Below are 16,370 nucleotides of genomic sequence, written 5' to 3'. Positions count from 1 at the left end.
AAAATACAGTATTAAGTGGGTATGGAAAGGGAGTAAGTGAAAGCTGCGCTATTGTGCTGCCCTTTTATTTTTTATTTTTTTACAGTGTGGTCCGCCAAGTGGAGGGGGAGTGCGGGGTAAGCTGGGCAAAATCTGAGCAAATGGCATTACGACTTGGCATATAAAGTCACAGTGCCACTCAGGTTTGACCCAGCCACCCCTCCATCAAGACAGTGGAGCAGCTGGGCCAAATTTGTGCAAGTGGTGTTGTGACTTGGTGCCCTGAGTTGCAATGCCACCCAGTGCCGCTTCTGTCATGATGGAGGGACAGTTGGGTCAAATCTGCTACTCTCTGTGCCTATGCCTTAATTCTGTCCTGATTATGTGCCATCAATTTATTACAAAAGGGACAACTGCATAAGACAATATCACTGCCTTGGGCAACCTCTTCATTGTCTCCGTGAATAGGATATAAAGAGATTTGTACCTTGGAATTGGGGAGGACCAGTCAGAACAATGATCCATCTCTAATTACCTTGAGATGATGAGAAATAGTATCACAAAGAAATCACCCTACTTTATGCAGATCCAGTGTTCAAGGAACCCAGGGTAGGGTATATGGAGGGGCTGATGCTCTAAATCCAGTTTGTTAGTTGGAACAGCGGCCACAGAAGAGCTGTGTTGTAGCCCATAGGGGTGGGTGGATGAGTTAAATGTATCCCTCACAAAAACTCCAGGGTCTCTTCAGAAAGGCAGTGCAGTGACTTATGGATCCAAAAGGATGAATGGCACAAAGCCTGACTGACTATATAGGAGTATACTTTCCTCTCCCCTTGCTGGCCCCATATCAGAGCTACAGAGTGGATTTCAGGATTTATTAATACCTCTTCCATCATCTGCTGCAGATGCTCAATCAGATCCAAATTTTGCTTGTAATCCTCCACAACTCTGCCAAATTCATTCAGCTGTTTCTGTAACTGGTTGATTGACTCCAAGAGGACACCAACTTTACCATCAGGATGATTTATTACACAGCCAGTAACTTTCCTCTCTAAATTATCCATCTTCTTTCTCAGAATCTATTTTGAAAGATGCACTATTGTTAAGAATTATGACAGAAAGTTCATGGGTGTTCTTAGAAATTAAACAGTGGGGGAAATTTGCAAACCTCGCTTCATAGCTCGTTGTCTAAAAACCACAGTAAAGAACACTATACATTTTCAAAAGCAAAGACAACAGACTCTACCCTTAGATGGGCATGGACAACTCTATTGCAATCAATGGAAAATGCACACACCTCTCTAAAGGTAAATCGAGTTAAATATTTTCAACTTTTTAACTTTAAAAGAAATAGATAGGCTCATATTATTTACCCTTGAACAGAATGACCTAGATGGTATCTGGAAAAAGAACAAAGGAGAGATTTTAGCATCTCGTTTTGATTTAATTTTTTAAAAGCAATTAACTTCTACAATATTAATTTCAACATACGGGTCAAATATCTGATGTCGGTAACATCAGCGCAAATCTGGAGTGATTGCACTGACTTGAAGACATAGGAGTAGTTCTGTATTTACGCCAGTGCAAATGATGTCAGAAACTGGTGTACTCACTATATGTTCTTATTCAGAGATTTTAAGGCCAAAATCACTTATTCTGACCTCCTGCTTAACAGAAGCCATAGCATTTCACTCAGTAACTCCTACATCAAGTCCATAATTTCTATTATTATTACCTGCATTTTTTCTGGGTACATTTCAACCTGCTGAATCTGCATCTTAAGAAATTTCAGATTTCGAGCTTTTTCTGTTTTCTTGGTATAGTTAAATTTCAGGTTGTTGAATTTCTTTTTGAGATCTTTAAATGACTCTCTGAGCTGAAAGAAAATTAGTGTATTCTTCAGTCAGAAACACTGGAGCATATTTTAAAATTGTTAAATAGTTGCTAAGACAAACTAACTTCATACAATATGAATATTCAGTGTTTCTCATCGGGATTAAAAACATAGTAGATCATACAGTAACCTTTGTGCCCTCCTTTCCTTAGCAGGTAAAACTATAAGTCAAAGTTTCTTTTCAGTAGTGGAAAAATTTTGCTTAGTGAACATTAAATAATATTACATATAAATCCTTGAAAATATACCAGTAATATAAACTTGCGTCTAGTGGGTAAAATTTACTTAACTGCCTAAGGCCAGCATAAAACCTTACATACTACTTAAGCCCTGTGGGGATGGAGGGCACGAAAAGAGCAACTGCATAAGGGGTGCTTTGTACCTCCTGCAGATTGAAGGAGGTTTCCAAGTCAGCTATCACAGAAAGAGATGGTTGTGTCAGGCTAGGATCAGGTGGATACTTGCTTAGGGTTAAATCCTGGTCCCAGAACTTCCATTGACTTCAATGGAGCCAGAATTTCACCCTCATATAAGATGTATGGAGGAATTGTGTCTGATATTCCAATTCATAGGCTGGAACAATGGCTATGGAAGTGCTGTAAATCCCATGACTTCCCCATGTGTTGAGGGACACAAGTTTCATATTGTACAACCCTTTTTAGTTCCTCAACAAACAGTCTACGTAGGGATGAATTTCTCCCACTGTGACTTTTCTCTACAAAATTTGGTTTAGGTTATATCACCTTATTTTTAGGACATTATCATTATACTATGAACTAGTCTTTAGCAACCACTCAAGGGAGTGACCAAAAGCAGTTGCTTAATAAGAACGATATTTTAGTCCGTTTGTTTGGGGATACTCTGGGAGATTCTTTCAAGTCAGAAGGTTCCCTAATAAAGATAATCTTTTGTATAAACTTCGTTCTAGAAAAAACAACCATTAACTAATATCTGTGCTACATAATCCGAATATTACTGCAGCTGTAGCCAGTGTATTACCTGTGTAATAAGGAACATAACATTTAAGGCCCTGATCCTGTGAAGAGTTACACATGAGCTTAACTTTACACACAGTGAATAGTCTGATTGTCTTCAATGGGACTCACTCACAGTGTGTAAAGATGACTCACTCACAGTGTGTAAAGATGTGCATAATTCTTTGCAAGATTGAGTCTTTGGTGTCAGTGCTAGAACTGGATGAAGTATTTCAGCCCCATAGTTGTTTGCCAAAAAATGCAGTTTCAGGGTGACCAAACAACCTGAGAATTTGGCAAATAAGTTCAGCCAAATGCAAAATGGGGAAAAAATTGAAAAAGTTGAAATGGTTCTTTTCAACATTTTCTAAATGACTCATTTTAACTTTGTTTGAAAACAAAGTTTCATTTTGAAATTTAGCTAGATTTGTTTTTTTTAAAAGGATAAAACACACCTGAAAAACAAAACAAAATAAGAAAAAAATCATTTCAATCCAAGCAAAATGTTTTGTTCTACCCCAAACATTTTTTGTTTATTTATTGTTTGTTTCAGCAAGAAAAAAATGAAAAATTTCAGTTTTGGTTCAACCAGAAACAATTGGTTTTTGTTAATATGATTTAAATATGCACAAAAACCATGGCTAGTTTATTATACTATCAATTTAACTTGTAAATGGTGCTCATTACCATGACATCTAATCGTTTAGGCCTGTTATGATTTTATTTATTTATTTATTTTACTTTATGATCAGTTTTGCTTTAGGTTCATTTTAAAATGCTGTGTCTGTTATAAAACTTATTTGGGGCTTTGGACAACCCTATTTGTTTGAACTAGTCATGCCCTATATAACAACATACCCTATATATTCAGTGAGATTAGCACATCAAATATTTTGGTGAATCCACTACAGAGAGTAATTTTTTTCATTGGTTCAGAGTTATTTTTCCCTGAATAATATATAATTCTCAGATTTATTTATAACTGCTAAAATGTCTTTTTGCTTATTTACTAGACAAATAGCATTTAAAAAAAAAGTTTTTAAGCAATAGACCACAACAGACATGAGGGAGCCATTCCTGTTTATGATGTGCTATTATAATTTTAATAAAACTGCTTAAATATATATTTATGGTACCTTATAAAAGACACTATTCAAATTAAAATTTTGATTTTGAAATAAAAAATTTCAAAAAATGTGTAATTAATATAAACAAATCTAAAATGGAAGATCATAAAAGAATTTAAATATTTTTTAAATGGGGGATCCCTACACCCCAAACTTCATGTATCCTGACAAATTAAAGACTTTGGCTTTTATAAGATCTTGTACACTATGGTTGTATGGAATAAAATATTCTAAAGTGATTTTTATCTAGACCAAGTGATAAAAAGTAGATGTATAAAACTCATTTACCAGTCTTAATGATCTAGGGCCTGACCTGTTCCTACAAACATTTATACTGGAGAGTAACTTTATGCACCTGAGTAGTATCAGTCAACCCAGGATCAGGTCCCCAATTTGGTATTTAACATGTTTTGAGTTTTTGTATATTTAAGAGTCAGTCAGACATTTGCTCAAAATCCAAAGTGTAATGAATGCCTGTTTTGCAGTTACTGTAAGCACAGTGGCTACTCATCCATTATTATTATTACTTACTAATGTGAATCCATCAAGAGGCATATTTTTCATTTACATTTCATCTAGGAGAATAACATTCCCTGCTAACACATGATTTCAGCAATGCACAGACAGATGGCATTGAGTCAGTCTGAGGGAAAGGAAGGGAATTCTATCATCAAGTGTGATCTCCAGTTAGTTAAGCTGTTCATCTCTCCTAATTACAAAGTATAATAAATCCATTGTAAAGCACCATGTTAATAAAGGCATGTATATGGACTGACATTTTGTTTTCAAAACACAAACCTTCATTTTAAGTCTAATTTGGAGGAAAATCCCAGGACTGACACATAGATGAGCAAGAGTTTATTTTGGTTCACTTTCATAGTTTATGCCCATACACTACTAATCATTTATAAGGACAGAGGCTCTCTTCATAGCAGTATAGGTATGCGAAATGAGATCGCCTTGTTTCAGACAAGATGGCTCATGTGTCCAAGGTCTACAGCTGCTGTCACTCCTCTCTCTTAGCCTGAGTGGAAAACCAGCCCAAACTCAGGACCATACACTGCTCCCTGTCAACGCATGCACACAACTACTATTGACATCAGCAACTGCATGCTCTGATTGAGGGCAGCATACAGGTCTGCATCTTTAGCTGCAGAGAAATCTAACCTTTACCATTTACTGCAAAATGCAATGTAAAATGCTAACAGAACTTTACATCCTACACCTAAATAACTTCAACTTGCTGGTTTAATGGAACTTTATCACTTAGTGATCTGTCCATAGTGTCATAGTTGTTATTCAGGCAGCTGTTCCTAACTATAGTCGCCCCGTCATAGGTGGAGAATGATGGTGGGGGATGGGGATGGCTGATACCACTTGCTAAGACTTATCACACAAGAAGCACAAAACAAATGATAAAAGCAGGGCATAAAGCTGTTTTAAAAATGTTTTTTCCAACAGTAAGATTTAAGAAAAACATTTTTCATTCATGTCCAAAATGTTTTAGGAGACACTTTAATGAGGCATTAAATGGGACCCTCAATTTCCACTGATTTCAAGAGGAATTGAGGGTGCTCAGTAGCCTTCAGGAATGCTCAGCGATTTGTAGGATTGAGCCCCAAACATCAAAGTATTCCTCACTATAAGTTTAAGGAATATAACAAGTTGGGGGTTTGGGGAAGGCTGAGGCTCAGTTAAAAGTACATTAGGGTGCAGATTATCAGCAAGCATGCACAGGTGGTTTGCAAAGTTATTCTCAACTGAAAAATGTCTTTTTATTGCAGAGGTTAATTTGCAAAAAGAATTAAGTCATTTTTAATTTCATGGACATTAGCTTAACATAGGGCTAGATCATAGAGTTACCACAAAGCCTGAGGAAGGGCAGCACCTAGCTGCACTATCCTAGAAGCAGATTCAGTCCCCAAGTCACAATTCAGTCCCCGGCTCCCCTTTGTTCAGGGGGGAAGTAAGTTATGCTTGCCCTATACATAGCACAACTTACTTTCCCCTCTGGCCTGGCTCATCTGTACTGTCTGATGCACTTGGGAAGTGCCGGGGCAGGTGGCGGGGAGGGATGGGGGACAAAGCAAGGCTCCACCTGTATCCTTTTTCTGCCCACCTGTGTAGATTGAGGAGTAATAGCTGTATAGGGGCTGTGCCCCTTCCTGTGCACAGACCAGTGATGCAGGTAGCCCACGGAGGCTGGTAAGTGAGATAAAAGACCTTGACACCCTGCTTCAGACATTACAAAGTCTTAAAGGGCATGAGCCCTTGTTTTTGCCTTTGCAATCGTTCTTTAAAAAGTAATAAAAAAGACATACATTTCTTTGTTTCATTTGCAGGACTGTTTCACAACTGATTTCACACATCTGAGCATAAAATTATTTGTTTCCCTGCTTTTTAAAGGAGCAATGATCCAGACCAGAGTCTACAAAAAATCATTGCTTCTGATCTGAATACAGCACCTTCAAATGCCAGTAAGTCCCTGAGCCTGCAAACACTTGAGGCGTGTACTTTACTCACATGCTTCAACTTGTTACACTACAGTTAAGCATATGCATAAGTGTTTGTAGTAGGATCTAAAATTGATGATCACAAAATGTTTAGTATTGACATTTGAAATTTGGTGCTGCTGATTGGTAAACTGCAAATAATTAGGTTAGCTGGTTGCTGTTTGTGTACTGTTTGATAGGCACTAACAACTGCTTCCTGCGACAAACAGATGAAGTGAAATGTTTACTAGCATAGATCTGGTAGATAGTAAAGGAACTATTATTTGATGCACATGTGCTTGTTAAGAATGACATCAGACTTACTACTGCTGTTTAATAAATAAAATTTAAAATAATGAATTGTACTATTTTAAAACTCGAGAACAAACTCATAACTATTACCTTCTTGGATTAATTCAGTGTCATAGATTTACTCGGCATCTATGTTTAGTTTTAAATGTTTAATGAAGAAAAGTGGCAATGGATTAACAGGGATTCAGGTATAATGATCTCAGTGTTTGTTTGTCTGTGCTAAGTAAGGGACTTTTAGTCAGACTGGTTAATTTTTTTTCCTTTTTATGTTTTGGTTTAACTTCAATGCCTAAAGAACACTTGACTGAGAGGATGTCCAGTTAAAGTCTCAACACCCTTGTGATTTAAGGTGTCAAAACACATAGCCGAGGCATGCAAAATTCCTCTAAGACCTAGAGAAGATTAGAAATATCAGAATGTTAAGCCTGAAGTAAAAAAGGACTAAGTGGGTTTTTTTTTAAATTAATACCTTCTGGTCTTGTTTATACATAATTTAAAAAGGCGGGGGGTACAAAATAATTTTAAAAAATTCTTTGTGGGCCACATTTAAACTTATAAATATAATACCAAAAATTATTTTTAACATGAGAAAAAACAGTACAGCTACATGATACATAAAATACAGCTTTTGTTTGAGGCTTTACTTTAAAGATATTTATAAACCCTACCAACTGAACTGAACCAGATTTAGATAAGAGCTGTACTGCACATCTGAACCTGAGAAAGTGCAGCTGCTATATTTGCATCTCTCTTTTTTTGTGTGAAAGCCATTAATGTCAGCATGGTAGTGTCATGTAGACTTGAACACAGACTTGGATTTTAAACACAGGCCATAGATTTTTGCTGCTGGTATGTGAATCAAAGGCTGCTGGTAAGATGAAAATCAACTTTACTATATACATATGTGGTATTTATGGGGAATACCTAAGTAGTAACACACATTATAGCACACAACAACTTTTAGTAATTTAATCTGTTCTTTTCACCAGACCTCATTTATCTCTTCTCTAGTTGTGCAGTACTGGAAGTTGTATGACAGTTCCTCCTCATACTTATCTGCTTTGGTTCTCCAGTTAATGCTGTCGCACTCAAGTGTAGCAAGCTCCTGCTGTAGATTCTTTACAGAAACATTAAAGCAGTTCTAAAAGAAGAGAGGGTAGAAAATGAAATAATTATGTGCTGGATCTACTGCCTACACAACATAGCAAATGCCTAACTCGTGATATTTCTTATGGTTTAAAATATGAAAAAAGTTTCTGCTTTGTCTTAGACTTAGTCAATTAAAAATAAAATTATTTCAGAGAAATAATATCTGTCCCAGTGTGGGTAACATTAACCAGTAAGGGTTAGATCAAGGCATTGCTCCTAGCTTATAGTAAGGGGAAACATGAAGATGCCCCACCCTAGGAATAATCTAGGACAGGAACTGTGGTTCAGAGTTGCAATTCCCACTTTGGTGTCGCCCTGGGTCCAGAGGAAAGTAATCTGCTATTGGTCCCTCCCATTATTAGATTACCTCCCCCCACCTCTGCTGTCCAGCATGTTTTGGGGTGGGGAAATGGAACCAAGGCTCTGGCCATTCCCCTCTCTTCTGTGTAGGGGAGTAGTGGCCCCATAAAGCTAGCTCCCTGCCTCCCATGTGCAGACTGGTGACATTGACATGGATGGCCAGTGGAGGTAGAGTAAGGGCTTGTCTACACTTTCCTTGGAGATTCGGCGGCAGTTGACCAGAGTTACGCAAACTACGCAAAAAACTTGCGTAACTCCCGTCGACTTCTGTGCTCCGTCTTCAATGCACTGTGCCACTTGAGGAGGTGGCCTTAATACGTCGATTTCTGGATTGACTGAGCAGGTCTTCACTGACCGCTCAGTCGATCCAGATAAATCGATCTGATGGCAGTGAATTTGCTGCCATCAGTGTAGACATAGCCTAAGAGAGTCCTTTATGCCCCCTTTTCTCCCCTGCACAGGTGTATAGGGCAACTGACAACTTTGCCCAGCAACAATATCCATTTCCTATAACAATATCCATTTCACTATGAAAATTAGTCCAGTAATAATTATTAATCCAGTAATAAGATAACATTTTTATTATATTTCCTGCTTGCGCTTTCACATTTGTTTATAAAAGAATCTGGATGCAAAACCACCTCTAAGTAGCAGCAGGAATCTTAAACTTACATACTTTAGTAGCTGTCAAGAAATCAGCTACTAGGGCCTGATCTGAACAAAGGATATTGGGGAGCAGGAAAGCAGATTTTCCCTCCCCTCCTCCAACATTGGTTCCGTTCACAGAACTCAGAATTAAAAAAAACAAAACAAAAACAAAAACAATAGTGAGATTTCTGAAAAACTAAAAATGTTTTCTCTGCCCCACAATAATTCAAAAAGCTACTGCTGAACAGTAAGCTCCAATGTTGTTGGAAGCTTCTTTTAGTTTGATGCAGCAGAAATATTTGCAGACAGATCAGATTCAATACATTAAAAGTACATTTTGAAAACATAAGCGTGAAAATGCTTAACCGTTTGCCTTCTATTTTTTCTGCCCTCTTTTAGAAGAGTTATTAATGCTATGAATTAGTTTTGTCCCAGGGCATTAATGTGTTGTACGCACATCTAGAAGTCAGTCAGATAGCTCTAATGCTTCAGGCTATTATATGCAATACTAAATTTACTGATCATTCTGACATTACTTACAGGATGCTGCACTGCAGAAAGGCTATCCAGTCCTAGGGTAAGAGCCAGTTTATAGAGATGTCCGATATGCACATGTTTCTCCTGAGTATTAGCAAGGTGGATTTTAGCTTGATGTGCATCATCAGGGATCTCACTTGTTTCAGGAATCTCCAGTTCTCCTGATTTCATGAGACATTCCAGCTGGAATATGTTTGAAATAATTTGTTAAAGGAAGTTATACTATTCCCTTCCTCACCATCATATGTTAACATAATAAAATGCATAGGGATAGGTCCAAGGCACAGAATTTGTGATTTAGATCCAGAGTTTGAGCTCACCAGATTTCAGAGGATTTCAGACCCAGAGTTTCAGTTCAGACCCACAGGTGGATAAACGTTGTTAGTTTGGGGTAAAACAAAGGTGACAAGTAGTGCCAGAAACAAAAAGAAATTAGTTGCAACAGGAAAAAGGTATATATTTTTAGGATAAAGATTATTATACTTACTTCTTCTTTGGCATGATGGAATTTGACAGACTTGTTCAAGATTTCATCATATTTTGTCATCCTTTCTTTTATCCTTTGATGAAGATGAGTAAGATCATTTACTTTCTCAGAATTTTCTTTAACAGGAACTCCTTTTAGGCTCAGCAATTCTGATAATTTTACTGTGTATTCAACCTCAGCAGTTAGTTGCTAGCAAACAAACACAATAAATTACTCAGATTTGCAGGGATTACTTTACATGCATTATTCCATCAAATATAAATTAGTTATGGGGAAACTGTTTTAGAAAAAAATGAATGCCATCCTTTTCTCAATGCTCTTCTGAGTCTGCCAATTTCTAGAAGTGCCCTGAACTGCAACTTTTTAGAAATGGGTCTGAACCAAAACCTCAGATCCATAAACTCCTACAATTAGGAAAGTCTGGATCAGATATGTATTTTGAGCTTACACAATCTAGTTTTTTGTTTTCCCGCATTTTCATTTTCCTCTCTACTTCAGGATTCTAGCCAGGTTAAGAACTGCAGGGAATAAAATACAATGAAAAGGGATCTTCTTGTGGTATCTTCACTCCTTTCTCATTTTCAGATAGATATTAATGGTTGGACACTAGAGAATTTACAGATGAATGTCACCTGGGATATGGAGTTTAGAGTGGCCAATAGGGGTGCTGTGCTAGGAAACAAGGAGGTCTTCTGGATGCTGGAAGGCATTACAGGTGGGACTCAAGCTTGCAGAGCACAAATGAGAGGAATGGGAGATAGAGAAACTTACCTGGCATCAGGAATTGCGATGTGGAGGAGGCAAGAAATTCACATACAGGAACACCCCAGACCCCAAGCAGTTTTGCAGTTCCCAAGCATGGAGGTGGGACATGCTTTTTTCTTTTTCTTTCTTATTTTTCCCCCCCCTTGTGCATTGGAATATCTTTCTTCTGTATAGCCAATCTTTCCTTGTGCGTCATTTCTAATGTGCAACTAATATTGTATGTGACATTCTGAGGAGTTTACATACCACAAAGGCAGTGTGCAGACACACACACACAACCATACATAAAGAGTATAAAGTGCAAAGCCTGCAGACATTCCTGGGTGCAGTCCCACTGAACTCAGTGTAAATGTAACTCTTCGCAGGATCAGAGATTTTAAAAGAATGTTTTCACTTTGGATCTCAGCACTCCAATCTGTTTTCTCACCTGAAACTGTTGTTTCATTTGGTTAAATTTTTGTTGTAATTCTAAAAGAATCTGAAGATTACACCCAAAGTCAACTGCTGCAGCAGGTCTGAGAGCCTCCTCAAGAATGTTTAAGTCCTGAGTAGTCTAAAAGAAATAATGTCAGAACATATGAGCACATTTTTATCTGCATTAAATAATTTAAATTCCATTTAAAGGCTAATTTTTGTAAATAAAGTAAAAAATACACCTTAGTTCTGTCAGTAGAATTTCATAAAGTGATATTATACTTATAAAAATGGTAGATCCTAAAGGTAAATGAAGCTTTCACCTGTCCTAAATTTGTTTTAAAATTATAACTCTCTCTTTGGTTCAAATACTCTGACCTTCTGAAGGGCTACTGATGACCCTAAGCACAGTGTAACTAGAGAGATTCAGATGCACCAGGCTGAGGGAAGGCTAGAAAAGTGACACACATTGGAACCCATAGAGCTTTCTCTGCAAGAGCTTGGAGAGTGGTTTAGCGATAACTAGGTTGGGGGGACCAATGAATAAACAACTAGTCCAATGAATTGGCCAAAACATGTGCATAGTAGCCACATCGTGGGCTGCAGCCACCACTGTAGCTGCTGAGGTAATCTGCGATCTGCCCCCAGGCTAGAGAAAATCCTTTCCTCATTAACCACTGCACAGACCATTTACTCTGGCTTTGTTCACACAAGTAGGAATTGGTTTACTGGAAGTAATTAATACAGATGAAATAACTATTCAGCTACAGTCATGCCAGTGAAATGTGTGCTGTCTGACAAGGTGAATTTTTAATGAGCTTCTTTTCAATACAAATACATGATTAGAGAATTATAATGGGCTTGTAAGTGTCTATGAAGAAACTCATAACATTTATAAATATTCTACTTTTTTTTCTAATGTCTTTTTCAACAAAATATTTGTAGGCTTAAAATTCAGTAGAGGTATCAGATCCCTTGTCCACACCCAAAGTTTTGAATGCTACACACTATATAAAGTGGTGGTTCTCAAATGCTGTCCACAGATCTTCAGCAGGATTTTATGTCATGCACAAATGTGTTAGAAAATCAAGCAGTTTAATGCAGCAAATGGAAGTGGGTGACATTATTTCAAAATTTGAAATTACAACCAATTAAATGTTGAAAAATGATTTAAAAATCAGGAAACGTTTTCAGCATGTTTCATTCAGCACTAGCAAAAAATAGAGTTGGGGATAATGAAGGGATGTAATCCATAGAGAGATCTCTCTCACATAATCTACAGAATTAAGTGGGGGGCAAACCACAGACAGGTGGTAATGTCAAACTAATAATAATACAGGAATGTTTGCCAAAACTGTTTTCTTCACATATGTTTCACTTACTTTTTTTAATTGCTCTTTAAATTTCCAACATTGTTGTTTGATGGACTTTACTTGATTTATATGAAGCTTCCATGTTGTCCACAGGTTTCTTAGCTCTTCCTTTTCTTTACTCAGTTTGTCAATAGTGTCTTCAGTTACTTGCAGAACATTTTCCAAATTTAATATAAGATTCTTATTTACCTGGAAAATAAATGATTAATGCAACTTCATTTTTCCCAAAGAGAATAACACAATTTTAGAAGAATGCAAAACAGAATACAAGGACAGAATACATTTTAGAAGAATACAAAACACAGTTTTTACCTCGAGAAATTTTAAACAAGAGCAGAAAACAATCAGTATAATCTAGCATAATGGTTTTGGAAATTTCTGGTTGTTTATGTGTGTATAAATACAGTGGGTATAGAGGACTGGATGGCTTACAGGATTGGACATTGGACATGGGAGGCTGGTTCTTTGGTTCAGCGGTGATGCAGAATTATCACCTTCTGATCAGTGTTTGATGGCTCATGTAAAATCCCGTGTTGTCTTCAAGCCAATTCTTAATTGACAGTGTTTGATATCAGAAAAAATACCAAAGGGGGCACTAATTGACACAGTTGGAAATTTCAGCACAGGATTGAATGGAACTAAAGGAGAAACTGCTTACTTATCCTTAGACGTGGTTCCCTTTGCACAAGACTGAAACACTTGTGGGATAACATAAGGCAAATATATTCAGTACTTCTGTTTTTTTTGTCTTCAGGTTTTTTTTAAGAGGACTCACCTCAGAGACATCACAGGAAAATTGGTAAATCCCTTTACTTTTTTCTCAACTCTAGCCAAGAATTTTTTCTTTGAGGAAGGCTGTGTGTGTAAATTATATTTATTATCCATATTCTGACATTGATAAATATTTATAATATACCTCCCAAAAATATACTGGGACCACACCATACTGGCAGCAATTTTTAGGCCTTAAAAGAGGCAATATCTGAAAAAACATCTGTAAGGAAAAAGTATGGAAGCAGTTCTATCACACATTTTTCTAAAAAGTACTTTAATATTTTCCATTAGTGCAGGCTGCCTATTAGTGGATGCCAAGTAAACTGTATATTGCAGAAATAGAAATATGTGAGTAAAATGTGTGTGAAAAACCAGTTCTAACTGGTTATTTTATTCCAATCATAGAACTTTTTATACATGCTTGATCTTGTCCTGTTAGGTGGGGTCAGAAGTGCAGACCCATAGAGAATGTATGCTTGACGTAGCTTTTACAAACTGGCTGGCCAGGCTGGATGTTCTTGATTTAAACTGGGAGTTTTCCCTGTCCTAGGCAGACTGTCTGCCATAGCTGACATGCCTCACCTGACTGGATAGGGACACAGAAAAGTAAAATGACTTTCCCCAGGTTACTGAGCAGCTTCATGGCAGAGCAGGAACTAGAACCCAGGTCTCCTGAGTCCCACCCTTGTGCCTGCACCACTGTACCACACTGGCTTCCCTTACAAGACTTTTGAGAGTTGAATTGATCACCTTGATTGATCAATAGATCAATTTTAGAGTTGAATTGATAATATCACCCACCACTCATCTAGTGCTTTCTTAGTTTGAAAATATTGTACAAATACTCATCCTTCCTGCCCCTCTGTGAGGTAGGGAAGTTTTAATTCCTGCATGGAGACGGACACAGAAAGGCTAACTTGACTTGCTCAGATCACACAGCACAGAACTAAGCATTGTCTGGCACCCAATCTGGAGCTCACTTCATTAGATTACACTGCTTCACTTAAGGACCAGTGGCCTGAAACCCCTCCTTTTCTGGAGAAACCCATAAGAAGGACGTTCTGGAGAAAATGTCCATGAGGATCTTCTTGCAGAATTCTTCCCCTATTGTTCCTTTGATGGTGTGCTACACAGGGCCAGCCCACAAAACTGACAAGGGCTGAGGGATCTGCAGAAGGCCAGGGTTATCTGCATGAAGGCCCTGTGCCTCCACAACCCCAGATGGCACAGCTCCATTAAGACCATGCTAACCGGGACTGTAACTGTGGCAGCTCCTGGCACCCTCAGAAGGAGATATAATACCATCCCAAGCTGTATAATCTTTGCTGCTTCAACTCTACAGGGCTGGCCTACTCCCAGCTTCCAAGTGTCCAGTCTACTCCCGCAGATCCCAGAAATGCAGACTGCCCTCCACAAGGTGCAGGAGAGGGGTGGAGAGTGTAGCACAGCTATGTGCCCTCACTCACATTCTCTGCAGGAGGGGAGTGATCCCTGCCTGGAAACTCTGGGAGGGGTGATCTAGCCTTTAAATTGTCTACAGATACTTTTATTTTTAGACACAGTTGGATCAGCTGAACACTTGCTAACAATTCTGACATTGCTGTTACGTATCCAGACTTGCCCTACTGCTCTGTAATGGAAGGTTTACATAGGATTCTGCAAACTCTGCAAGCTCAACCTACACGAATTAGAAGGTGAAAAAATGTTTAAGCTGCTTTAACTTCCTTTGAAATGTCAAGTTTAAAAATAATTCTCACCTAAGAATGTACTTCCAATTTAACCACATTAGGCTTGGAGCCATCAATATTGTGTTTGCTTTACAGTCATGACATTATGATTAGAGCATTATGACTTTCCACGGGAATGATTTTTTTATGGCAAATGCAGTTTCTGCAGAAACAAAATTTTCAAATTTGCCAAAAACTTTAGCTTCTCTGATGAGAATATCAACACAGAATATTTAGTTTTGAGTGAGTTCAACCTGAATCAAGATATTTTGTTATATTGAGTTGACCCAAAACATTTATTTTCAAATCAGTTAAAAAAATTAAAGTGTATTTTACTAACACATTGCCGTATGGAAAGCGTAGTTTGGGTCCCCCATTGTTTGCTATGAGCCAGTCTTCCTCGAGGACTTCATCCTCCACATGGACACACAGATCAGTCTTGGTCCACTTTACATTGAGGGAGATGTAGTCCTCAAGGAGACTGGCTCATAAGAGACAATGGGGGCCCAAATTATGCCTCTTATAAGGCAATATGCTAGGAGAATGCAGTGTAATGTTGATCAGATCTGAAAAGGAGCCTTTGGAATGAATTCAACAAAATGAAATGAAACATTTCAACCTCAGAAATGTCAAAGTGCCATTTTGCCATTTCCAAATCAAAACTTTTTAGAATTTCTGTGCCACAAAAAAGTAAAAAAAGAATGTATCCCATTTGAAAATGAAAAAAAAAAAAAAAAGTTGAAATGTCAGTATTTCCCACAGGTTGAAATTTCAAATTTCGTTCAGCTCTAATTATGTTCCCCCCACCCCCCACTGTGACACACAATAGAAATACTATACCCTGGGCAGGCTCCTTGGGGCATGGGAGTAGGATCCATACATGTACTCTGAATCTGTCACTGGTTATTGTAGTTTAGTGCATATTTGAAGTTATGATTGTGTATTTAACAATTAATTCTTACTACAGTGATAATTCAGTGAATTAATTCACAGATAATTCAGTGATAATTCAGTCTCACCATATTTAATGCATTAATAAAATCATGCCCCATATCCTGAGTGGAAAGAATCTTCTTTAAAACCATCTGCCACTGAGTATCAGCTGACTCCATAGCAGTCTTGTTTTCAGTTTCACTCTCTGTTTGCACAGGCTCAGGTTTATAGAATTCCTTCAGACTTTGAGCTTGCTCATTTGCCTAAAGAAAAATGCAAGAATATAAGTATAGGCCTCAAGCTCTAAAATTAAACTACTGAAATTCAAACATAGTGGTAGATTCGAGTGAATGATTTAATGAATGTTTTCTATGTTTTAAACCACATCCTCCTCCACAAAAAACTGGACTATTATAAAACAAGCA

At 37.7% G+C, this 16,370-nt stretch overlaps 1 protein-coding gene across 50 annotated transcripts in view; it reads right to left on the bottom strand.

Annotated features, from left to right (window-relative positions):
- Positions 1-16,370, bottom strand: part of TTN (titin) — a 465,728-nt gene that overhangs the window by 340,942 nt on the left and 108,416 nt on the right. For all 50 annotated transcript variants that reach the window (XM_067549108.1, XM_067549128.1, XM_067549138.1 and 47 more), the window contains 8 exons: positions 16,032-16,208; positions 12,521-12,700; positions 11,152-11,277; positions 9,960-10,148; positions 9,476-9,655; positions 7,770-7,919; positions 1,715-1,855; positions 864-1,058 (listed from right to left, as the gene is read on the bottom strand). In XM_067549108.1, the coding sequence (XP_067405209.1) occupies positions 864-1,058; positions 1,715-1,855; positions 7,770-7,919; positions 9,476-9,655; positions 9,960-10,148; positions 11,152-11,277; positions 12,521-12,700; positions 16,032-16,208 (1,338 nt within the window). The remainder of the gene's footprint in view (positions 1-863; positions 1,059-1,714; positions 1,856-7,769; positions 7,920-9,475; positions 9,656-9,959; positions 10,149-11,151; positions 11,278-12,520; positions 12,701-16,031; positions 16,209-16,370) is intronic.

Source organism: Emydura macquarii, unplaced genomic scaffold (genome assembly GCF_026122565.2).
Source record: "Emydura macquarii macquarii isolate MOO-44397 ecotype Brisbane River unplaced genomic scaffold, CSIRO-AGI_Emac_v2 contig_1253, whole genome shotgun sequence".
In the NCBI taxonomy this organism is placed as follows: Eukaryota; Metazoa; Chordata; order Testudines; family Chelidae; genus Emydura; species Emydura macquarii.
This window is presented reverse-complemented; position numbering and strand designations above follow the sequence as displayed.